At 30.9% G+C, this 25,650-nt stretch overlaps 2 protein-coding genes across 2 annotated transcripts; both read left to right on the forward strand.

The window, feature by feature from the left end:
- The first annotated feature begins 2,857 nt into the window (after positions 1-2,857).
- On the forward strand, positions 2,858-9,807 carry LOC143049234 (contactin-associated protein like 5-3-like). Its single transcript, XM_076222943.1, has 5 exons — positions 2,858-3,169; positions 4,084-4,245; positions 5,084-5,233; positions 6,016-6,444; positions 8,242-9,807. The coding sequence occupies exons 1-5, from the start codon at positions 2,890-2,892 to the stop codon at positions 8,301-8,303; spliced, it is 1,083 nt and encodes a 360-aa protein (XP_076079058.1). The 5' UTR covers positions 2,858-2,889; the 3' UTR covers positions 8,304-9,807.
- Positions 9,808-10,171: 364 nt separating this feature from the next.
- On the forward strand, positions 10,172-22,720 carry LOC143049525 (uncharacterized). Its single transcript, XM_076223131.1, has 4 exons — positions 10,172-10,675; positions 18,304-18,459; positions 19,226-19,375; positions 22,692-22,720. Exons 1-4 carry the CDS (start codon positions 10,396-10,398, stop codon positions 22,718-22,720), a joined length of 615 nt encoding a protein of 204 aa, XP_076079246.1. The 5' UTR covers positions 10,172-10,395.
- Positions 22,721-25,650: the final 2,930 nt, after the last annotated feature.

Consider the following 25,650-nt stretch of genomic DNA (forward strand, 5'->3'; position numbering starts at 1 on the left):
GACAACTGATTGAGATGATAATCACAATAATTTATCAAATATATTTTGTGAAATGACTTATGTTATGAATACTTATATTATGAAGAAATAATATTGCTAAATAGTGCTTCCCTTAACCATTAGGTAAGCTAACACGAGGGATACTAAGTTAAAGCTGTAAACTTAGTAAATTGTTGCGGCAAATATGCAATAAAGATAGTGTTACGTTGAAGAAAACAAGAGTGATTATAATGATCATAACACTTGATACCGTTGCCGATTGAGAACTTATTTTCATTTACCCTCACCGGGAGAAATTTAGATTGAAAACGTGGAATTTTTACACGAAATTTGTAACGAAAATTGTATCATATGTGTCCCTGATATTCCCTGACAACGTCTCTGAAAAAAAAAAAGAAAACTAAACGTTATAATTTCATGCTTTTAAAGTCATAATTGATATCGAGGTTGCACTACTGCAAATATTTGTAAATAAGGCACACTAACGTAATGTTAGCTCTACAATATAATCATACTACAATACGATACAAATTAATAGCGCATGTACTTTAAGTAATCTATTTTTTTCATTAAAGGTAAAAATTTGTAATTTTCGTTTAGTTCCATTTTTCGAAAATTTCGCTATTTCTGTTCTTATTTGGGTTATTCATGGTCCAATATTAATCTTTAACACACAAAGTTACTTATTTTGACCTCATTCATTCCATTCAACACGCAATGATATTCGTCTTTGATCATGGTCACGTTTTGATAATTTCTGTATCATTGTAGCTCTGACACTACTTGTATTGTTTTCCCCTATTCATCACATCATTAGCTATGTCACCTTTACATAGTAAATCTGATTTATTTTTTATTTAAATAATTTATAGATAATCCTCTCAAATATTTTAACAGTTTGTCAGTATTTTTGAAACATTGTCTTTGGAAAGCAGTTAATATTCGGTGTTTTCTAAAAACAATCGATTTGCTAAAACATGTTCATTGCACATCATACCGTAAATTGGGTTATTTTGGTTGTAGTTTTATTTTGGTTTATTTCGTTCCTCCAATTAATGAAAGTGCCAAAATTAAACATATGGAAATAAAGCAAATACTAAAAATTGAAACGACAGAATCGCGTACCAGTACGACATTCTCATTATGTTAATTATGGAGAAAGTATTATTTTGTTATCATATCTTCCGTAGAATTCCTTCAATTCTATACATAGACAACTCTGCAATTAAATACTTGATCAAATTTGATAACATCACTTTACATTTTTTACGTAATTTTCAATTTTCTGAAATTGATAAGAAAACACAACATGAATGCTGATTCACACATGTCATAAATATGCCAGGCTCCTACTTAATAGACACCGTTATTGGTACTAGGAATTAGAATATCAAAACTGCCTGTAATCCTTTATCTCCAATTGATTATAATATACTGCTAGAGGCATAAGGATTAAAATTTAAATCCTTGATCATTAATAGATCAATATGATCTGCAATAAAGATGATTAAAATTTATTTCACATGATATTTGTAAATAGTAAATAATCATTTTAAAAGTGATTTTAATGTTAAAGATTTTTTTTATATTTTATTTCAGTTTCGAACCATAATATACGGATTTTTTTTTAATTTGCATTTGCACCCGTATCCAATTCCTTCATTAGGTGAACTTTGACGTATTTCTAGTTTGAAAAAATCAATGATATTATGTCAATAAATGGGTTAATAAAAATAAATGTGAATGAGCTTGCTCACTTTCGTTGCTCCAAAATTAAACATATCAATTGGACAAAGCATCAACATCACAGACACCAAAACAAAACCATGCCTTTATGAGAAAACCGACAAAATTTTCCAATTAATGGCATTACATTCCCAATTTGCTCAATACGGATGGTTGAATATTTGTTAGGGTTGTAAAGATTTAGTCACCAACAGAATAACAACCTATTGTTTTCGTAGTCTGGACGTGTTTGAATAGTTAGCAATGGCACTACGCTTATAATTTAATACTCGAAACGACCGTTTCGTTACTATAAGACTCATCATTGACGCTCAGATCAGAATAATTATAAAGCCAAACATGTACGAAGTTGAGAATTGAGGAGCAAAAATTTCAAAAGGTTTTGTCAAATACGGCAAAGGTTGTCTATGCCTGGAATGCGAAAATCCTAAGTATTTTGAAAAATTCACACAATTGTAAACATGAAATTTATAAAAATTACCATATACTGGATATTAATGTCAACACTTTAAGATGAAATGTACAACTAATTGAGGGATATATTTCTAAATATGCGTTTGAACTTTCGACTTAATTGAAATTCACAGTATTGTGAGCATTTAGCTTATATTATGAAATGTAAGACTATAGAATGGCATGTTTGTTTTGACATTTTGTGTTGAACTTATATAATATCGTTTTACTGTATTAAATATTACAGTAATATGTTTAATTACTGTCATAAATATATTATGGGGAGTATTGTTTTAGTCTGATAGCTGTTTGTTGCTATCTGTTTTAATTATTTGTACCTAGAATTTTAACATGGCCTTTTGTTACTGTAATATAATGGTTTCATGCCAGAGTATACAATTATTTATTATAATGTGTTTGCTCATTGTTAAGTGTCTCTCAATAATATGTTAGCACACATTTGATGAAAGGAGTTTCTAATTGAAACTAGATCTGGTACATTAGAGAAAACCAGCGTTGCTTTAAATTAACTACAACTTATATTGCTTGGCGAATAATACAATATGATTAACTTCAACCTTATCAATAATATGTATTAAATAATTCAGTATATTTTAACTGCTATTTAAGTACATAAAGACACGAATTATCATCAACATTCATTACATAAGCATTAGTTTAAAATACAAAATGCATCTTTGCATTTTAATACTTATTGCAATAAAGTTCGCGTTCGGCCTTTCTGGCAATTACTTTTCACTGGAATATAACAAACGTATTTCAGGGCTGGGATACCAATATAAAAGTGTATCTTGTGTAACAGAAATCAGCTGTGCATACAAATGTTCTGTGGAGATAAACTGTTGTGTGGCCAATTTTGACGCAAATTCTCAAACATGTTATCTTGATATGTCGGGGAGTTGTTACTCAGCTCCACAACATGAAAAGAGTTGGACTACAATTCGAAGAGGTTTGTATTTGGCCAAACAAAACATTATTTCCTTTGTATTTGTTTTAGTAAAATAACTGACGTATACAAATTTTGAATATTACATATAGAATAAAGAAGATGTTGTATGATTTCCAATGAGTCAACTCTTTCCAAAAGACTAATTGACACAGAAGTTAACAACTAATGATCACTGTACTGCCTTCAACAATGAACAAAGGCCATACCGCATACTCAGTTATCATAGGCTAAAATTACTAGCACATTTATATATAAAAGAGGGACCAAAGATACAAGAGGGACAGTCAAACTCATAAATCGAAAATAAACTGACAACGCCATGGTTAAAAATGAAAAATACAAACAGACAAACAATGGTACACACGACACAACATAGAAAACTAAAGAATAAGGAACACGAACCCCACCAAAAACTAGGGGTGATCTCAGGTGCTCCCAAGGGTAAGCAGCTCCTGCTCCACATGTGGATATATAACATATTCTTGTTATACAATGACCTACGGAATTACACTATTTACCAGATTTGTTATTACATAGGCAAAACGACGGGTGCCACATGTGGAGCAGAATCTGCTTACCCTTCTGGAGCACCTGAGATCACCCCAAGTTTTATCTTTATATCGTCCCTCTTTTATACAAAAATACATCAAATAAAATAATTCTTTTATGATTTAATGATTTATATTTAAAGTGTTGCTTTTTTACCTTTGCACTGGAATTTTATTTCTAGCCTTATATGTTCGTTTGTCTAATTTTGATTAATGACCTTTGTGAAAGGACAATATTTGTTAGATTTTTACGAGTGACAGTTTAATGTTTTTAAAGCACATACAATCACTTTTTACTAATTCTAATAACATAATTCGACTTTGTTTTAATTGATTATCTGATTTTCATATTGTTATCATTTGTAGCTCGGGAAGATTTGTTTAACTGGAGTCCATGGAGTAAGTGCTCAAAGACATGTGATGGAGGGATTAGAACCAGGACACATCAAAACCGACACACAACCATTGATAGTGCCGGAAACGTAACATCTATAGAAAGTTGTCATCATTTTGGTTGCAATGATACTGGTGGGCAATCAAAAACGATTTAACACAGCATCAGATATTTCGAAAAAGAGAAATTAATCTTATTTCAATATAATTTTTTTTAACATCAGAGGTCACTGTTGAGCTTTTGTACGCTTAACACGTGTTAGGCGTACAATTTTAAGCCTGATATCTATAAGGAGTTTATTTATTGTTGTTTCTTACCTATACATTTTTTTTTTAAAAGATTAAAAGATTGAACAAGTAAAGATTTATTTCTTAATTTCTCTAGGTGTATTCACATGAACAATATTTATAAATTGTTTGATGAAAATATTGGCGAATTTAATAACAAACAATAGAACGATAGATATGATCACATGTTCTTTTATATTTCAAATTTAAAGGGAACATTTATACAGCCTTAAGTGAAACTAGCTGTCAAATTAATTTTCACCGATTTGACTAATATTCTCTTATTTCATATATAACAGTGTAAAACATTTATCCAAATTATAAAAGTATGAAATAAACAATATACCGGATCATTAATATGTAGCTTCATTTCATGTGTATTTTAGTCTAGATGCCATCTATTTAAAACATGTCGAGTTGTCCTCCGAAGACCACCGATTGCAATATAAGCTATATAAACATAAATATCCATAGATTACAGACTCATGCATTTAAAATTTTCGAGTTCAATTAAAGTTCACATAAAAAAAATGAACTTCTCCAAATAAGTTTAGTATAGATTATAAATAATTCACGAAGGACTTGTTCTGCTCGTACTTCATTATAAAAGAGACAAGAATCACAATTGATCGTTGTGATTGATAAAGATTTCCGCTAAAATAATATCAATATATCATGTTTTTAGCTATCAACTGCAATAGTTGGAAAACAAAGGGCCTATTGGATAGTCAAACTGAATTCATTGAACCAATTACATCTAATAGTATTCAACTGCCAGCAGTCCAGATTTATTGTGATATGGAAATGGAAAATGGAGTTGGAGTAACTGTGATAGGTATGTCTCCGACACAAAATTGTGATAGATATTCTCCCACAAGTTCAAAGGAGCTTTCGTTCGGTTTCAACTTTCTAGATCATTGGATTCTTGACAAAAGGGAGGATTTTCGTCTCAAATTGTTAATTTTCCTTTTTGAGTAATGATTTTCTTTGGCACCATCATACTGTGTTTCTGTTTTCTATCTTGTTTTCTATGCCCGTGTCTGTTGTGACCTTTTTGTCTTTAAGGAACCCAATATATGTATTACTGGTAAATAAGCCTGGAATTTCGTTACCATAAATTACTAAAAATCTTTATTTAATTCTATCATAGCTATAACTTTTGATTTTAAAAGTCGATTGTACCTGCAAAAAGCGGGACAACACATCCTAATTCTTTTTACCGTGCTTTGCAATTCAGATACGACCGTTATAAATTTATCGATCCTTAAATAAACGTTTTCTAAATTGTTACATATTCAACACTGTAATCAGATGCTTAAATCTTGATTTTATTGGTATTTAAATTTGATGCTGTAATCAGTAAATCAAACCAAACTATATATCATTAATAATGCAAATGCACTTTCATGGATCTACAATCTACCGATAACTTGTCTTGGCACAAGACAAGGTCATGTTATTCTCTGATTGTTCATGTTGTCATTACACAAAAAAAAAATAGTTGTCTCATTAGCATTCATATGACATCTTCTTTTTCGTATTTAACACATATCTAGTACTGAAAGCTGTATTTATAAGTGTTTATCATCTACGTTAAAGAATTCTTGATGTTTCCAGATCACGACGGAGAGCGAGATGTATATGTACATGGCTATGAGGCACATGGATCCTACAGTTTTAACGTCACATATGATATTCCTTTCGAGCATGTAGTTGCAATAATAGATTCATCCCAGTTTTGTCGACAGTTTGTACGCTGGAAATGTTTTGATGCTCAAATGTGGGATGGTGGAAATCAGAAGTGGAATACGTACTGGACAAATCGAAGCACAGCCTACTTAGCAACCAATGAGTACAAACCTCAATCTTTATTTTTTCACGGATCTGAAAAAAAGAGAATTTGTGAGTGTGGAATTTCTCAGACCTGTCAACAGATCAATGTGCTCTGTAATTGCGATATCAACGATAGCATTTGGAGATCTGACGAAGGATACGTCACAAATAAGGATGCTTTGCCAATAGTCGCTTTCTTTGCAGGGGACACAGGTAAGGAATACAGTAACTAAGCAACGATATTTAATCACCACAGGCAATTGATTAAATTGTCATAAGAGTTCATGATCGTCATGTTAATTTTGGTAGTCTAAATTTCTTTACACAGAAAATAGCATCAACAATTGTTAATGATGAAGATTTCAACAAATAATTTCCCTTTACTTTCCAGAAAAGATACAAAAGGTCTGTGCTATGTATTTCAAAACCAAAATTACACATTACTAAAACTAATCACTTGGTGAAACTACCAACACATGTAGGTATCATGGCGATTAACACGAGTTAATTAGAAGATAATATAAATATATATAGGAAGATGTGTCAATGAGACATCTCTCCATTCAAGTAACAATTTGCAAAAGTAGAACAATCTTTGTATACTGAATATACTTTTAATACTGAATATTCATTGTAGACCAACTAACTTCTGCGCCTTTCAAGAATATAAAAAACTATAAGAATTTAAGTGGTGATGAATATGTTTTACTTGAAACTTCCTATTAATTGGTTTACCTAGAACTTTAAATAAAAAAAACTGATATTACGGAAAATACATGTATACTAAATGCAGTATAGGTAAACATTAGGTTTCAGCATATCTTATGTATTGGTAAAAAATAAAACGCCTAATTAAACAACTTAAAATAAGTACAATTTGTAGCCACTCAGTTTGATTATCCTTCTCAACTAATTTACATAAGATTTTTGTTGCTTGCTATCTATTCCCGCAATCATCTGACACACACAAAATATATACATATATATTATTTTATGAAATATTGATAAATTGATGAAGAGGCTTAGTATACGTTGAATTAATCAGAAACCAAATACCACAAAAAGTATCTTCTTGTCAAAATACGATCTTTAGCAGTAGACAAGGGCATGGTTTTTCACTTTAATTTTGATTAATTTTCTTTCGCGACAATTTTCCTTCAAGACAATATACTGTTCGCCACTTTCAATTATTTCTAGCCAACTAACGATTGTCCTACTCATTCACAAAATGTAATCGGTTTGCCCCATTGTTGTGTATGATTATTTTACAAACCTCTTTTTTTTTATTCTACATTGTTTCCAATAAAAACTAAAATTTTACTTTCAAAAGATTAAAAATATCGATTATTAAACCGTATTTTTTTTTACTTCTTGAAACAAAAGATCCATCTTCAACAATTAAGTTTCTCGGATATAAATTTTCCCATCTTAAGGTAGTATAGAAACAAAAGTCAGAGATTTTCCTTTATATTTGAATTTATTTCTCTGTAGCACAATTATTTCTTTTCTTTTCTGCACCATTGTCAAAAGAAAAAAAGTCGCGACGTACACATATGCTGGAAACACGTAAGTTACAAAGATGTAAATAAATCATTGAGGTAACACGTGATGCCATGTCACCACACCATTTCGTTAAAAAAATCAATCAACACTTTTACCAATAAATCCTTTGTTTCCTACAAAAATAAAATACACTCGACTAGTTAATACTGTTCATTTTCTGTCAAAGTCGTTTGAGCTTAAGGTGAATAACGAATATGGTCTGATCAAGCAAATTCGAAAAAAAAAACAAAAAAAAAACCGAAATGGATGAAATCGAATTGCTATAATTCGCCAAATTCTTCGCAAGTAATGAATTTTAATCGCAACAATTCTATTTTTCGCACAATACGAACATTACGCCATCGGAGACCATTGACAGGGGCCTATATAGTTGTTATATACTTTATTTTCAGTATTTTTAAAATCATTAAAACGACACTATTTAATACTTTGGTTTTTATTTTTCAGGACATTCCATGGAAAAAGGTGAACATTTCATAGGCCCAATTGAGTGTTATGGAACTGCCTAGTAATATATCGAGCAGTTGGGAGCAGTTATACAATCCTTGGCAACAATCAAATCAACTTTACAACAATTGTGCATGTTTCTTTTCAAAAGATTATATAGATTTTATGACACTATCTCCTTTTTATTTTATTTTTTATAGTAAATTTTATTCTGTCGGCACTTTTGGAATTGGCCCTTCTGTGAAAAAAATTCCCGACAAATTGGCCCTACCTCTTTCGTAGTCTGAACGTGTGGGAATATGAACAAAAACTAATTAAGTGATATTTTTTCTAAGTATGCGCTCCGACTTAATTGAAACGCACGGTATTGTGAGCATTTAGCTAACATTATGAAACTTCAGAAGGGCATGTGTAGTATATAACTTTTTTTGCATTTAATGTTAAACTTATACAATGTCGTTTTTACTGTACTAGATGTATTTTCTGTCAATGATATATGTGCCTATAATGGGGAGTTTTTGTAAGTGTGATAATTAATTTCTCCAAAGCTTTGGCTGTTTCGAATACAATGAAGTATCGCAGTTATATTTCAACTTGACTTAGTTAGACATTACAATAAATTATGCACAAAATCTAAAGAAATAAGAAAGCCTATGCAGATTTTCCGAATACAAAATTTAAAATGGACAGAACCATTTCGGCTGATACTAAGTATTGCAATTAGATTGGTTCATGTTCTGATAATTTATGTTTCACTTTCCTTTAATAATCTGCTTTGCCTATTATTTATAGAATAACTAATCAAAGAACTCAAATAGAGAAAAAAAAATCAACGAGTCACCGAACAACACAAAAAATCACGAATGCGCGCAGCGCACGGGTTTAAAATTATCAATGTTGTTCGGTCAATAATTGACATTTTTCGATAATAAATTCTTTAAACCGGAAGTAGCCTTTTTCAGACTCATCCTGAAGAAAAATACCTATAATAGTTTTTTTTATCAGTCTGAAGTAACAGATTACATAAACAAGTAGTGACATTTTCCAACACTGTTTTTTTCAAATTTCGTTCTTATTATCGAGGTGGAAAGACCTTCAATTGTTCTCTGAAGCATTGTTTTTTAATGAATTTATGTTTAAAATGTATACCCCAAATGATATAAATTCATAATAATAATTAAGAAAAAAGCTAACAAAAAGTGGTATGAATTTATATTTTGAGGTTGAAACAAATATCATTATGTTTGATTCCTGGACATGTGCATTATGGAAATCGCCTAAAGTAATAATTCCACTTGAAAAATAACATGGTCAATATTGATTACTTTCCCTTAGAATTATACACTGAGGACATACATTCTTTACGAAACAATTGTTTTGTCAGAAACAAAGCTATATAGGTTATAAATGTCCTATTATATTTCTTTGTTTGATCATTGATTACTTTCCCTTAGAATTATACACTGAGGACATACATTCTTTACGAAACAATTGTTTTGTCAGAAACAAAGCTATATAGGTTATAAATGTCCTATTATATTTCTTTGTTTGATCAAAAAAATCTTCAACAACAGACTAAAGCACTGACATTTCTATTTTATAATATTAATACTTTATTAGGAATCAGCAGCACTCGAATTTTGACCTCTCAGAGAAAGAAAAAACACCATTAACGGAAAAGAGATCTTTCCTGTGCTTACATTTTGACTAATGAAAAGTAGGCGTTCTAAAATAAATAGATATGAAGATATAGTAATTGTTTGTTGCTGTCTGTTTCAATTGTTTGTCGTTTTATGTACCTATGATTCTTATCAGGCCTTTTATCACTGTTTTTAATGGTTTCATATTTTGCCAGAGTATTCAATTATTTAATATAATGTGTGGTGTTTCCTCATTGTTAAATTTAATGATATGTTAGCAACCACAATTAATGAAAGGAATATATAATTAAAACTAGAGTTGGTATATTAAGAAAAACCAGCGTTGCTTTAAATTAACTTTAACTGATATTGCCTGACGAATAATACAATAAGATTAACTTCAGACTTATCAATATGTTTTAAACAATTCAGTATATTTCAACATACACTTTAGTATATAAAGATACAAATTATCATCAACATTCAATAGATTAGCATTTGTTTGAAATACAAAATGAATGTTTGCATTTTGATATTTGCTGTAATAAAGTTAGCGCTCGGCCTTTCTGACAATTACTTTTCAATGGAATATAACAAACGGGTTTCAGGGGACGGATACCAATATAAAAGTGTAAATGGTGTAACAGAAATTAGCTGTGCATACAAATGTTCTGTGGAGATAAATTGTTGTGTGGCCAACTTTGATGCCCATTCTCAAATGTGTTATCTTGATATGTCGGGGAGTTGTTACTCAGCACCATCACATGAAAAGAGTTGGATTACAATTCGCAGAGGTACGTATTTTGTCATTTGATATAATTATCTTGTGTTTATTTTAGTAGAATTATTATGTTTTTTTTGTATATTATATAAAACTAGAAGATGTGGTATGACTGCCAATGAAACATCTCTGTATAAGACAACAAAGCACACGAAAATTAATAATTAAAGTCACCGTACGGCATTCAACAATAAGCAAATCCCATATCGCGTAGTCAGCTATGAAATGCTCCATTATGACATAAGTAAAACGGTCAAATAAATGTACAAATGAATTAAAGCAAAACAATATATAACACAGCACAGAAATCAGCTCCTGACTTGGGACAAACAAAAACATACAGAATTTGACTGGGTGAAACATGTTTGCGGGATTCCAACCCTCTCTTAACTTGTGACATTTGTGTAACAGTACAACATAAGATTTAAATATAAAAATCAGTCGAAAAATGCTTAACTCATTAGATGGATACAAATAGAAATATATCTAAAAACTCTCAGAGTGAACGTGGTAGTGGCCTTTTACATCACAACAACAAAGACTATAAGTACAAATCCGAGAGTACTCGTCGTTACTGACAGCAAGTTTAAAGCAATGCCCTTCAACTTTGTACTTGATTGGCTTTATAACTTATTTTGATATGAGCGTCACTGATGAGTCTTATAGACGAAACGCGCGTCGGCGTACTAAATAATATTCCTGGTACCTTTGATAACTATTTACACCACTGGGTCGATGGCACTGCTAGTGTACGTTTCGTCCCGAGGGTATCACCAGCTCAGTAGTCAGCACTTCCATGTTGACATGAATATCAATTATATGGTCATGTTTAGAAATTTCCCGTCTATAAAAATTGTTCGAAAAATTAAGAGTTTTCTATTCCCAGGCATATATTACCTATGCCGTATTTTGCACAACTTTTTAGAATTTTGGCTCCTCAATGCTTTTCAACTTTGTACTTGTTTGTATAAATTTTTTTTATATGAGCGTTGTCAATGAGTCTAATGTAGACGAAACGCGCGCCGGCATACTAAATTATAATCCAGGTACCTTTAACAACTACTTAAAGGCAATAACAATTAATAAAAAAATCATTCATCAAAAAATAAATGGATGTATTAAGTTAATACATTTCAATTTGTTGTAATTTGAGTATACATTTAAAAATTGTATGCTACTCCAAATTTAAAAAGAAGACTGTGCTTGATAAGTAGTAGGTTTAAGTTTCACTGTAAAACAAAAGTATATGTTTTTTATAAACAAGCCCATGGAAATCTTCAGAAAAGTAGTGTTATTGAATTGTTGTCTTTCCGTACTATTATTCGTCGGTCGACATTTTTTACTGTACGCGGTGACTTTAGAACAGAAGTGTATTATGATCATCCTTCTTCATTTAATTTTTCAAATTGTCGACTTCTAAGTTGGGATTTCAAACTTTGAATTTGGAATTTTCAACTTTGAATTTGTAATTTCCAACTTTAGACATTTGGGAATTATTAACTTTATTCATTGAATCACCAACTTTAATCCTGGAATTGTCAACATTAATTTTGGAAATTCCATCTTAAATTATCCGACAATTATTAGTCCGACAATGATTGTTCCGACTTTTGGCTCACTGGACTCTCGCCACGGCCAAACAGTGCACTTCAGCTTCATGTGTTTTAATTCATTTTTTGTTGATAATTGTTATTGTAATCACAGACGCAGATCCGCATATTAAGGAGATAACTGTATTGTATTTCAAGCTCCGACGGCATTAGTTGGTGATTTGATTGTCGCAAATTAAGTTTCCTGGCAAGGCTTTCTTTGTTACATATTTGTTTGTTTTTTTAATGATTAAGATTAAAACACAGTGTTGACTGTTTTGTTTTTGATATTTTTACCTTTTATGTCTCTTTATTTTGTTCACGCATCGACATCGTTCTCAATATAAAGGAATTTGATGCGACTGTCATACAAGTGAGAGGTTAAGCTAGCTATAAAAAAGGTTCAATCGATCATTTTCTACATTTGAAATCTGGAATGAGATAGTTGTTATCCATTCGTTTGATGTGTTTCAGCTTTTGATTTTGCCATTTCATTAGGGACTGTGTGTTTTGAATTTTCATCGGAGTTGAACTAACGGGTATTTGCGCCCATCGAATCACCAATTGATGGCGTCGAAGCTTAAAATACAATATTGTTATCTTCATTCTAATAAGACTGAAAGAACACAACGTTAAACATTACATAAGTCGTCTGCGCCAGCGCGTATGTTTCAATTATGATTGTTGCCCTGAACATTAGTGACGTTATCCAATCAAAAGAACGTAACAAACGATGTTGCATTAAAATAATCAATATTATGTAACAAATACATATAATTCATACATGATTACAAATGGATATTAAAATTGAAGCAAGCATATGTATTTCTTATATTATTTTAAAAAGGTTAAGTCTCTCACATGTTTATATGAAAAAGTAAGATCAGATATTTATAATACACGATAATGGCTGTCATTTACAACACCGGAGGTTGTCGTTTAAACAAATGAACCCTTTATAGTTTTGTAAATGTCTGATTTCCTCTAATCTGAGACAGGGGTGTAAGGTACAACATAAGACAAAGACAAATCAGTCGAAAAAGGCTCATCAGATTGAAACAAACAGAAATACATTTAACAAAATCACAGAATGGACGCGGTCGGGAACATGTACATACCTACAACAAAATGTACTAAGTACAAATCTGAAAGTACTCACAGTTACTGACAGCTAGTTCAAAGCCAATGACAACTAAAAGGAATATGAATATACGACTAAAGTATCAATTTGGCACACATTGATAGATATAAATTGCCTGTTTGTGTTGTTTAGTTGGTGTTTCGTTAGCTTATTTCGAGGATCAACTGTCTTTTATTATTTGAACATGTAGTTTTTGTATTGAATAATCTTATAGTCTTTCACAATAGAAAGCAAAAGACAGTGTGCTCTCCCCTCACCAAATACAATCAAATCAAACTCTTATATTTTGTACTGCTTTACCAGTTGGTATTTTTTGCAAATGTTAGATATAAATATTAAATAAAACATCGCACGATTATATGTATACTGTAACTGCTCCATGAAGTGTGGAGAGGAAATTTTGTATGGCAATACTGGATTTAGAAACTTTGAAAGCAGAAATCAGTATTCCTAATGAAAATACACTAAATAAACATATCAGCAAACCTTCAACAGGTAATACAAATAGAATTATTTTTAAAGTGAAAATGAAAAGACAATGATGCATGAGAATGGTAATTGCAATACTTGGAACTTTTATTATTTTAATTTAAGACGTAATATGTGTAAAGTGTTCAGATTTGTATTTTTATTTGAATAGTGTAACTTTTTTCTTTCACTTAAAACCTAGCAATGCCTTTAAAGACCGGACTGGGGGTATAAATAGAATCCAATGAGAAATATTATGGCTTCTTAGGTTTTCTTTGCAGTTTTCAAGTGTAAGGACCATTTTTTCAGATATCTCAACCAATAATTTTTTGTTTCCTTTGGGAATGGTCAACCAAGTAGGAACATATATTATCTGCATTTTGACAAACTTATGTTGAAAAAAAAAACATAAATATAAGAAATATTGACTGTCCAAAAACTCAAGTGGTCAAATTTTCAAAATTTGAATTTCCCAGACTGACAGATAAGGCGGAGCTTGTATCAGCTGTTTTCTGTTTTTGTTTACATAAATACCACATGCACATGCTGATAAGTGAAAAATTCTTACCTTGCATGTGTACAGCTTTAATCTAAACTTTATTCCATTTCACAGTAATGACTTTTAAAAATTCCATTTGTTCATAATAACTAGTCAAGGTTAATTTTATTAATATGAAACTGAGTAATTTACTTTTAATGAAAATCATTTAGATTTGGTAGAAAGTCCAATGTATACTAGAATAGGGAAGAATGTAATAATCAAAACACTAATCCCATTTGTGACCCATATATTCTTGACATGATGGATTTGGGAACCATTTCCTAACCAGTTCAAGGACACATTTTGGTATTAAATCTCTCCTGTGATACGTATATTTTCTCCTTGGTCCGTCCCTTTTAAGTGCGTCTCTCTTTCTCCTTAAATATCTCGGGTCATTCCACACCCCTCTACGAAAAAGGTTTGTCCAAAAACGTTTGAATTTATCTTTTCTTAAGAAAGAATTTCTTTCATGAGGTGCACAATTTTCATTTTCCCACCACATTTGTCTATTTTGTTCATCTGTTATACACGGGCGACATAAACAATAACTACATTCAGGTGACTCTTGGTCCTGTTCAATATGATAATTTTCTGAATGGTCATTGCTTTCAGAATTGTTCACATTATTCTGGTCATAATTAGCCTCTTTAAAATCTCAATTATTATGAGCAAAAAAGTAATATATTGCATCTCTCTGCTCTTGTGTAACTTCAAGTGCTAACACAGAAGTGACATTACTACATTCATTGTTTCCCTCCATGTTTTATAAAATGGAAATGAACTTCCAAAATCTAGGATGTGTAATCTGCAACCCAAGGCACAATGAGGATTTCGATTTGAACAGATTTAATAAAAGTACTTGGAAATGTTGAGAAACATTCTTTTGGGTAAAATAATAGTTCAAAATTAAAAACAAATATCAGATATATTTTTGATAAAGGAATCTTCATTTTTTTTTATTTTCTTTATCCCAAGTAAGGCCTCAAAAATGCCCTATGACAGTGATATTTTACACATGCTGTGTTTGTGTGTCATTAATTTGGCGGGAATGGACATATCTGCAAGTACTAAAACTGTAACTGATACATTAGTAAAGGGGTGTGAGAAATTTTTAAGAACAATAAAGATTAATGTTCAAAACAAAAATAGTAAAATTCTTTATCATAAATTTTATTTTTAAATCTCATTCATATTTATCTCCTAAATTTGTCAAAAATTATGAACAAAATATATTACATATACATTAATAAATTTGACTTGAGTACTTATATACTCCTTCTTAAATTAAATAGATTGATCCATATGTCAGACAACATTACCTCCTCAGCCTTTCTTATAGTATTTCTAATAGTAATTTTTGTAAACGATCTTTGTTGAAAATGTCAGAAAGTGAGAAAAAAGCTAGAAAAAGAACTCTGTGTTTTCGGATTGAAGTGTCAGGTACTGAGGAATGGAAGGATGAAATTTTTGGAAAATTTGCTTCAATTAGACAAGAATTGACAAAAAAAACAAACAAACCTATGGGAAACCTGCAGGTTATTGAAGCTTTATTGCAAAAATGGAATGAAGAGAATGATACCAGTAACACCCAGTCAGAAGAGTTTCAAGCGAAACCCTGTCCATCCACATTCATCAGATCAAAGAAAGAAGACACAAACCAACATATTTTTTTCTTACTGCAGAAGATTCATTTAAGAGTCTTATATCGGTTGTTGATTGGCATGCAAGATGTTGTAAAGAAAAACTTAAACCTACAAAAATGTTGAAAAAAGGACATGTTTGTAAAACAAGCCTAAAATGTAACGATAAAGAGACACCTCATGTATTTTCTTGGTCCTCCTCTCCTTATTTACCCACAAAGGATTACTTGGTGAACAATAGAGTAAATCATGGGATTACATGTAGTGGAATATTGCCTGAAGTCTACAAGAGATTTGCACAAGGATCAGGAATAGGGGTTATAAGTGATGAAAATCGTGCATCCTTTTTCAACGTTCACAGTCAGCACATACAAGAGGAGTATAAATATTCAACTGACATAGCACTTTTACAAGAGATAGCATCTTATGAAGAACTTGATAGCAAGATAGACATTATGTCAGATGCAAGACACGGCTGGCGTAAGAATGCAAAAGATACAAGTGTTGTTTGCATTGGAGAAAAAACACATAAAGTTATCAGTTGTGAACATGTTACGAAAACAATGGACCCTGTATCTCAACGACATGAAAGACTTGGGACAGAGAAGATCTTCAACTATTTACATGAAAACGATGTAACAGTGAATGTTCATTGCCATGACAGGAATTTGTCAATAAACAAATATGTAAGGGAAAATACAGAAGCAATCAATCAGAACGATGTTTGGCATTGTGCTAAGTCTATAAAATCAGCTTTAAAGAAGGTGTCAACTGGATCTAAATCTTCTGAGGGAAAAACATGGTCATTCCAGTTATCAGACAATCTTGAACCTGTGGCTACCCACATGCATTGGGCTATTCAGAACTGCAACCAAGATGAAAAGAAACTGAAGAAGAGTTTATTAAATATCCTCGATCACTATAAGAATATTCACACTGACTGCCATGAGAGTTCCAGGTGTAAGTTTGATGACAAATATGAACCGTCACGAATTGTAATAATCTCGCCAGTTGCTGAAAAACTTCTTTTAAGTGTAATACTTAATTCAACTCTATACAAATATGCAAAGGATTATGTTCTTGGAAGGGATACATTTTATGTTGAGAGTTTTAACAATGTAACAAATATTTATCAAAACAAAAGAATTGTGTTCGGTGATAGCCAATACAATGCCCGAGCCAACCTTAGTGTACTTCACTGGAATGAAAATGTTGATAGAGACTTTACTTCAGTGTCAAATAATCAAAATCACAGGATGCCAAGGAGTAAAAAAGGGAAGAAAACTACAAAAGAGCTACATATAAATTTAGAGACAATATTTGGTCAAGATTTATGAAAAGTATTTATTCAAAAAGAAATCGTAGACAGCAGAACAAAAAAAGTGTTTTAAATGTGATATTTCTAATAAAATTCTACAGTTTTCAAGACATTTGTTTTTTTTAATTAACTAGAAATAATCACAGTACAAGAAATTTAATACTGTGTACTATTTTCTGTAAATTTTTGTTTTTCTATTTCTGTAATTATAATTTAGATATTTACTGTAAATTATTCATACTAATTGATTTTTATCACTCATTGCAATTTTAATTATACTTACATATGTACATTTCTGTTACAAAGATACATAAAATTTATCATTCAGATACAGCCATGTGTTATTATTGTAAACAGATGATGTGTATATTTATAAATAGGATGTTGATAACAACAAGCTCCTCCCATCCCCATATAGGTTTTATTGCTTACCACCTGGTAATTTTTATAGGTCAAGTCAGGTCTTTAACCCCGCCACATTATTTAAGTATGTGCCTGTCCCAAGTCAGGAGCCTGTAATTCAGTGGTTGTCGTTTGTTTATGTGTTACATATTTGTTTTTTGTTCATTTTTTTATATAAATAAGGCCGTTAGTTTTCTCGTTTAAATTGTTTTACATTGTCTTATAGCTGACTATGCGGTATGGGCTTTGTTCATTGTTGAAGGCCGTACGGTGACCTATAGTTGTTAATGTCTGTCATTTTGGTCTCTTGTGGACAGTTGTCTCATTGGCAATCACACCACATCTTCTTTTTTATATTTTCTCGTTTATCGAATTTTAATTTCGAACCTTAAATGTTTTTCTTTTTAATTGTTACCCTATGTGTTTTTTTATGAGTGACAATTTCACGTTTTGAAGCAAAACAAATATCTTTTGTTCAATTCTACATAAATCGAATTTGCCTTATTTGATAATACCATTTTTACATCGTTGTACTTTTGTAGCACGGGAAGATTTGTTTAACTGGGCTCCATGGAGTAAGTGCTCAAAAACTTGTGAAGGAGGAATAAGAACGAGGTCACATCAGCATGCCACCATTGATAACACCGGAGACGTAACATCTGTAGAGAATTGTCATATTTTTGGTTGTAATGATACTGGTGGGCATTTACAAAAATACAACATGGCATTATATATTTCGAAAATAGACAATTGATCTTGATTCAATAGAATAATTTATAACATCAGTTGGGTTTAAACCCAAAAGTCTTTACGAGTCTATTAAGTTCTCAAACTTTATTTAAACGTGTTAGGTTGTTTTTTTTCCGACTGTAACTGTTGACCTTTGGGACACTAAACGCGTGTTAGGCATACAATTTTAAGCTTGGTATTTATGTTGAGTTAATTTAATGTTGTTAATTACCCAAAGAAATTTGAAAATAGGATTAAATACATAAACATGTATTTCTATACATCTCTAGATGTATTCACGTGTAGGAAATATGTAAACTGTTTGAAAAAATTTATTTTGAAAATAAAATAAAGAACACGATCGAATGATAGATCTAAATGCATGTTCTTTTTCATTTCAAAGGGATCATTTAAAGTATTAAAAGGAATACCAGGTATAATGAATTGGATAATTAAACTGTTATTTCTTAGTTCTTAAAAACGAAAAAAATCGTTAATTTGCATTGTTCAAGATTATTTAATAAAGCTAATTAAAGAGCTCATATAAACAAATTTAATAAATGAGAGGGGCAGAAATAGAATTTCTTCAAACAAGTCCACTATAGATTAAATAATTCACAAGGGATTTGTTCTGTTCGCACTTAATAATAAAAGAGACAACCATCCCAATTGATCGTTTGAACAAATATGGATTTCCACTTTATAAATAATATCTATAAATCATAATGATTTTAGTTATCAACTGCAATGGTTGGAAAACAAAGGGCCTATTGGATAGTCAAACTGCATTAATTGAACCAATTACATCTAATGGTATTCAACTGCAAGCAGTCGAGGTTTATTGCGATATGGAAATGGAAAATGGAGTTGGAGTAACTGTCATAGGTATATCTTCGACACAAGAAACTTATAGATATTCTCACCCTGGATCAAAGTTTTGTTTTTAAGGTTTCAACCTTCCAGATCATTGTATTTTTACTAATTAAATTTTTGACTGGGACATCATCATTATTTGGTAATTGAACTTTTAAATAATGTCCAGTAACTGCAGTTTTCTGTGTCTTGACAAGTTTGAATTGCGCGAAATTATTTTATAATTTCTTTTTATATCTTCTATTTCCTTTTCTGTATATCTTCATTTCAGTTCAATCAAACGTTTGCCATTACCAGGTGTGGAATTTAAAATAGAAAGACTTAATAGATATCAAAGGTACCAGGCTAATAACTCGACACGCCAGACGCGCATTATACGTTTTTATGTATTTTTTTAATTTTTTTAATTTTCTCTCCAAAAAAAATTACATCCATTTTCAAGTGCAATCGATATAACAGAAATAATATTAGATAATGTTTCATACGAAACCATTTCATCAGTCTTATAATTAAGATCCCGAGTTGGTTGACCATTAGGGAATATCCGTTTCACATTTGATATCGGATATGTTTATAATATCCTAACTACAATTCCGTTTTCTTTCCACGATCGAATGTGACCTACCGAATAATACTATTTATAGGGTTTGTAATAACACGAGCAACACGACAGGTGCTACATGTGGAGCAAAATCTACTAAATATTCCGGAGCACCTTAGATCACCTGAAGTTTTGTGTGGGGTTTGTGTTGCTTAGACTTCAGTTTTCTATGTTGTGTCTTGTGTACTATTTGTTTTGTCTTTATCTTTTTTAGCCATGGCGTTGTCATTTTCTGTAACTATGAGTTTGACATTCTATCTGTTACCTATCGTCCACCTTTTAATCCATTTTCAACATGATCAATTTCATCTTATTTTAACTGGTTTGTTATTTCATAAAATGTATTTTTAGTTATATCCATCTGATGAGTTACGCCTTTTGTCGGATTTTTATAGTTCGTTCTTAAATTGTACTGTTAGACCACTGTCCAAGGCTAGGGGAGGATTAGGATCCGGCTAACATGTATAACCCTGCCACATTCTGTATGTATGTGCAAGTTCCTAGTCAGGAACCTGTAATTCAGTGGTTGTCGTTTTTTGCTGTGTTACATATTTGTTTTTCGTTCATTTTCAATGTACATTATTTAGACCGTTAGTTTGCTCGTTTTCAATTTTTAATTTCGGAGCCTTGTATAGCTGAACTTATGGTATGGGATTTGATCATTGTGGAAGGCCGTAAGGTGACCAATAGTTGTTAATTTTTATGTCATTTTGTCTTTTGTGAAAAGTTGTCTTATAAGCAATCATACCGCATCTTATTTTTCATATTTGTCAAATACTTCGTACTTCAAGTTGTATTTTAAGTATTTATAATCTACGTCAAAGAATTCTTGATGTTTCCAGATCACGGTGGAGAGCGAGATGTATATGTACATGGCTATGAGGCGCATGCATCCTACAGTTTTATCATTACATATGATATTCCTTTCGAGCACGTTGTTGCCATAACAGATTCATCCCAGTTTTGTTGACAGTTTGTACGTTGGAAATGTAAAGAAGCTCAAATGTGGGATTTTAGAAATGAGAAGTGGAATACGTACTGGACACATCGAAGCACAGCCTACTTGACAACCAATGAGTACAAACCACCCTCTGAATTTTTCACGGATATGAAGAAAGGAGAACGTGTGAGTGTGGAATTTCCCAGACCTGTCAACAGAGCAACGTACTATGCAATTGCGATATCAACGATGATATTTGGCGATCCGATGAAGGATATGTCACAAACAAAGATGCTTTGCCAATAGTTGCTTTCTTTGCAGGGGACACTGGTAATTAAAATCGATCACTTAACGATAGTATCAGATCACCGAATGCAATAATTGATAATCATTATTATAATTGATATATCGTGCTCATTGAACAATCTGTTTTTGTTTTAATAGAGCAATATTCTGTAATGATGCCAACGTATATATCTAACATCACATTCCAAATATGATACATAATGTCTGTTGTATGTATTGCGATACAAACATTTCATTGGTTAAAGTCATCACTTGGATAAATAACCAAAAGATGTCAGTTTTATATAAGTTAGTGACAGTGAATCAGTATATAAATCAACTGAATATACTTTCAATACTGTAAATCACTATTTTTGCGACTTTTGAGAAAAAAAAAGTTTTGCTTATATGTTTGTATTGAAGTTTCCGTTAAATTGATACATTGCTACCATAGGAAAAGCATTCTGATATTTGATACATATAGTTGCATGCAGATTGTCCTGAAGTAGCAATTACTAGTTCCGCATTTGTGTCCATCTTCAAAAATTAAAATAATAAATGAATGCGACAATTTCTAACATTACTGTTTAACTGAAATTTTAAATTCCGATCTCCAAAGCAAATCAAAAATGGTAAAGTCCTTACAAACTGACAGACAAATTAAACGGTGTCAAGCAACGGAACAATTGAAAAACAATGCCATGTTCTTTACTAGGTCGACACAATAAAGTTAATATATAGAAAATAATGAGTAATCAATGATGATGTGAAGTATACGTTAAATTAAACAACAACCAAATACCACAAAAGTACAAATAGTATCCATAATTCAAAGTACATTATTTGGTATAACATGTTATAGGCAAGGCCCTTTATATTTAATAGGATTACTACATTATTACTATTATTGTATATCCTTTGGCAATGGTAAATGATAACCACACTTTTTGAGTTTTTCTGTTGGAATTTCAGGAAATTCCATAGAAGAAGGAAAACATTTTATTGGCCCAATTGAGTGCTATAGTGATGCATAGTCTTTTATATGGAGCAGTTAGGAAAATTTATACAATCCTTGGTGATGATTTACTCAACTTTACAACAACTAGTCGTGTTTCATGTCATAAAGACGACATTTGGATTATTAGAAACATATACATAGATTCAACGAAACTTTACCAATTTTTTGTATATACTTAGTGGAACACTCCCAAAATTAGAAACCCGATTTTTTTTTTAGATTTTGTATATGCTTGATATACCCATTTATGGTTTTATACCAACATGCAGCAAATGTCATCATTTTTAGATTTCAGATTCACAAGTTTCTGATTGAATTATCTCGAATTAAAACAAAACAACATCATGTATTATCTTGTATATTTATATAAACACAGGTATGTAAAAGTATTGTTCAATATTTACAATTAGTACCCATTGTAATACTGATTTTCTGCTCAAATATTATTTTAACATGTTTAACAAACTTAACAAATATATTGTAGAGCAAACAGTCAACCATTGTGACGATTAAAATAAAATGACTTATAGTCAATATAGAATAACGACAGTTAATTCCCTTTGCATGTATATAACTATATTGTTGTTATTTAGAAGAGATACCGTAAACATGAGTACAAGTCATATAGTCCACCCGTTTTAGTAAGTACTGTTCAATTAAAATTTAGATGAGTGCTTAATTTAAAATGCATGTTTTTACTAGATCAACTTAATTATCCTTTTTACTTTGCATCATTCAATTTAAATTTTGATTGCTGATAAACATCCTATCACTATCTTTATAACATAGATGATTATTACATCACCTTAATAGCTCAATGAGACTATTTTCATAAGTATTTCTACTTTGATTTTTTTTCTTTCTAAAAATGTGATGGATATGGCAATATATGGCCATGAGCATTATCGAGATGAGACGAAATAAATTATTAACAAAATAGTATAGAAACGTATACAAAGTGTTAACATTCCACGTATTGATTAATGGACATGTTTTTTTTTTCAATATCAATTTATGATCTCAATTCTAAAATGTCACACATTTAATTAGAATCTTTATGTTTTATATTTTCAAATAAAAATTACTTTGTTATTATAACATGATTAATGGCCTTATAATTATGCATTACCACATTCTGCTTTGTGTACCCTTCATTGACCATCTTTTGTATAACAAGATGATTGCTAATTATGAACTCAAATGGAATAATAACGCCTTTCGTTTATTATAGTTTAATCGTTTTTGCAATAATAAAAGCTGTCAAACGTATAAGTTAATAACTTAAAAAGGTCATTGGAAGGTACCAAGACCTCGTTGATAAATATTTTATATCAACCTCACAAATAATACACGATGGACTTATATATTTTGTGTTCTGACGTTGCTTATCATCTTAATAAAGTGTATATTATTTTTGTATTTGTTTGAATGAATATTACTTTTACTTGTTAGTCTGTTTTTTGGTTATATCTATTTGAGGTAGCTCTGTACTTATACATCCCGTCATTGTGTTATTGTGCCATGGTAAATTCTTGTATCCCTGTTTTTTCATTTTTACTAAATAAATGTGCTTTTTGACTTTTTGTCTTTCTTTGTTACATATTTCTTTGTTTTTATAGTGTTTTAGTGTCTGTTTGTTTTGTTCACACATCGTTGCCAATAATAATGGATTTTTTTTCAGACTGAGATACAAGTGAGAGGTTAAGCTAGCTATAAAACATGGTTTAATCCACCATTTTCTAGATAAGAAAATGCCTGTATATGACAGTTGTTTTCTTTTTGTTTGATGTGTTTGAGCTTTTGATTTTGCTTTTTGATTAGGAACTTTTGGTTTTGATTTTCATCGGCGTCCGGTATTTTCGTGATTTAACTTTTTGCAGGTATAAAAACATGTTTTAGGCGCTAAACCTCCTCATTGCAGGTTCACCTCGACAGGTTTTTTTTCGATTTCTGTTTCTTCTGGTTTTTTTCCTCATAAAAACAACTAAAACTGAAAAAATGTTTTTTTAAAGGTCTTAAAGGAATATATGATTGGAAAAGTCCATTTGTCCTTTTGAAACCAAGAAGTCAAACTACAAATGCAAATGTATTTTTATCTCTATATTATTTTATTTATATATTAATGAATTTAGTATGAAGTAGTACATATTTTTGTTAAGGGGCCAGCTGGAGCATGCCTACGGGTGCAGGTTTTCTTTCATATTTTTACTTCAAAGTTTAAGATCTGTTTTAGTCACACATGTAACTTATAGATTATCAGTGATACAGAATATTGAAATAATTACTTTTGCATAATTAACTGATTGCTTTTCCATTAACAAAGAATATATAAAAGTACACCTTAATTATTAAATCTCTATATTTAATAAGTGGGTGCCTCTGTGACCGAGTGGTCTGAGTAATTCGACTACTGTATTACTCACCTGTCAATTTTGTGATTTTCTTCAGGCCTTCTGCACCACTACATTTAACCATCACGGAAATGCCAAAAGTGCCCCAATTGGCGTATAACATCATCACCATATATTAATCAATCAATTGATTAAGTTGATGAAGAAGCATTAAAGGTTAAACATTATTGGAAAACATGATAACTTGAATGATAACTACATGTATCTCCCAGCCTAGTTGAGCTCGTCTTAATTTTGTGTTTTAAATCAAGTCTTGTTTACCAATCTTATTGTTATTGTTATTATACTGTTTAGATATAGGAAGATGTGGGTTGGGTGCCAATGAGACAACTCTCCATCCAAATAACAATTTATAAAAGTAAACCATTAAAGGTCAATGAATGGCCTTCAACACATAGCCTTGGCTCACACCAAACAACAAGCTATAAAGGGCCAAAAAATTACTAGACGTGTAAAACCATTCAAACGGGAAAACCAACGGTCTAATCTATATAAAGAAACGAGAAACGAGAAACACGTATAAATAACATAAACAAACGACAACTACTGTACATCAGATTCCTGACTTAGGACAGGTGCCAACATTTGCAGCGGGATTAAACGTTTTAATGGATAAGGCCCATAATAAAAAAATATTGAAATATTGAGATTATTTGAAAAGGTGTATTTCATTGGTTAATCGGTTACTTTATAGCTTTTAAATTTGCCACATCCAATTCAATGGACATCATATACAAGGCATAAACTATTATAACTAATTCGTTTTCAAATAATAAATGGGACAATAATCATTTTATTTTATATAGTTCATGGGAAGTTGTAAAACAATATAGTACAAACGTATTTAGATAAAGATTAGAAGAACATTTTTTAAGTTTACTGTTTGAACAGAAAGGAATATAAACTTACATTGAAGCTCTTTTCAAATGCATTTTAAAATTGATTTTGAGTTCTTATAGAAAAAAGCTTATTTTACAGAGGCAAATTTCATATAAATAACAGAAATTTAGATAATTATATAAAATTGTTTTA

This window comes from Mytilus galloprovincialis, chromosome 10, assembly GCF_965363235.1.
Source record: "Mytilus galloprovincialis chromosome 10, xbMytGall1.hap1.1, whole genome shotgun sequence".
In the NCBI taxonomy this organism is placed as follows: Eukaryota; Metazoa; Mollusca; class Bivalvia; order Mytilida; family Mytilidae; genus Mytilus; species Mytilus galloprovincialis.

Coding starts and splice junctions, on each gene's coding strand:
- LOC143049234 (XM_076222943.1), top strand. CDS start 2,890: ATGCATCTTTGCATTTTAATACTTATTGCAATAAAGTTCGCGTTCGGC. Junction 4,246..5,083: donor TTTTGGTTGCAATGATACTG/GTGGGCAATCAA, acceptor TCATGTTTTTAG/CTATCAACTGCAATAGTTGG. Junction 5,234..6,015: donor AGTTGGAGTAACTGTGATAG/GTATGTCTCCGA, acceptor TGATGTTTCCAG/ATCACGACGGAGAGCGAGAT.
- LOC143049525 (XM_076223131.1), top strand. CDS start 10,396: ATGAATGTTTGCATTTTGATATTTGCTGTAATAAAGTTAGCGCTCGGC. Junction 18,460..19,225: donor TTTTGGTTGTAATGATACTG/GTGGGCATTTAC, acceptor TAATGATTTTAG/TTATCAACTGCAATGGTTGG. Junction 19,376..22,691: donor AGTTGGAGTAACTGTCATAG/GTATATCTTCGA, acceptor AATATATTGTAG/AGCAAACAGTCAACCATTGT.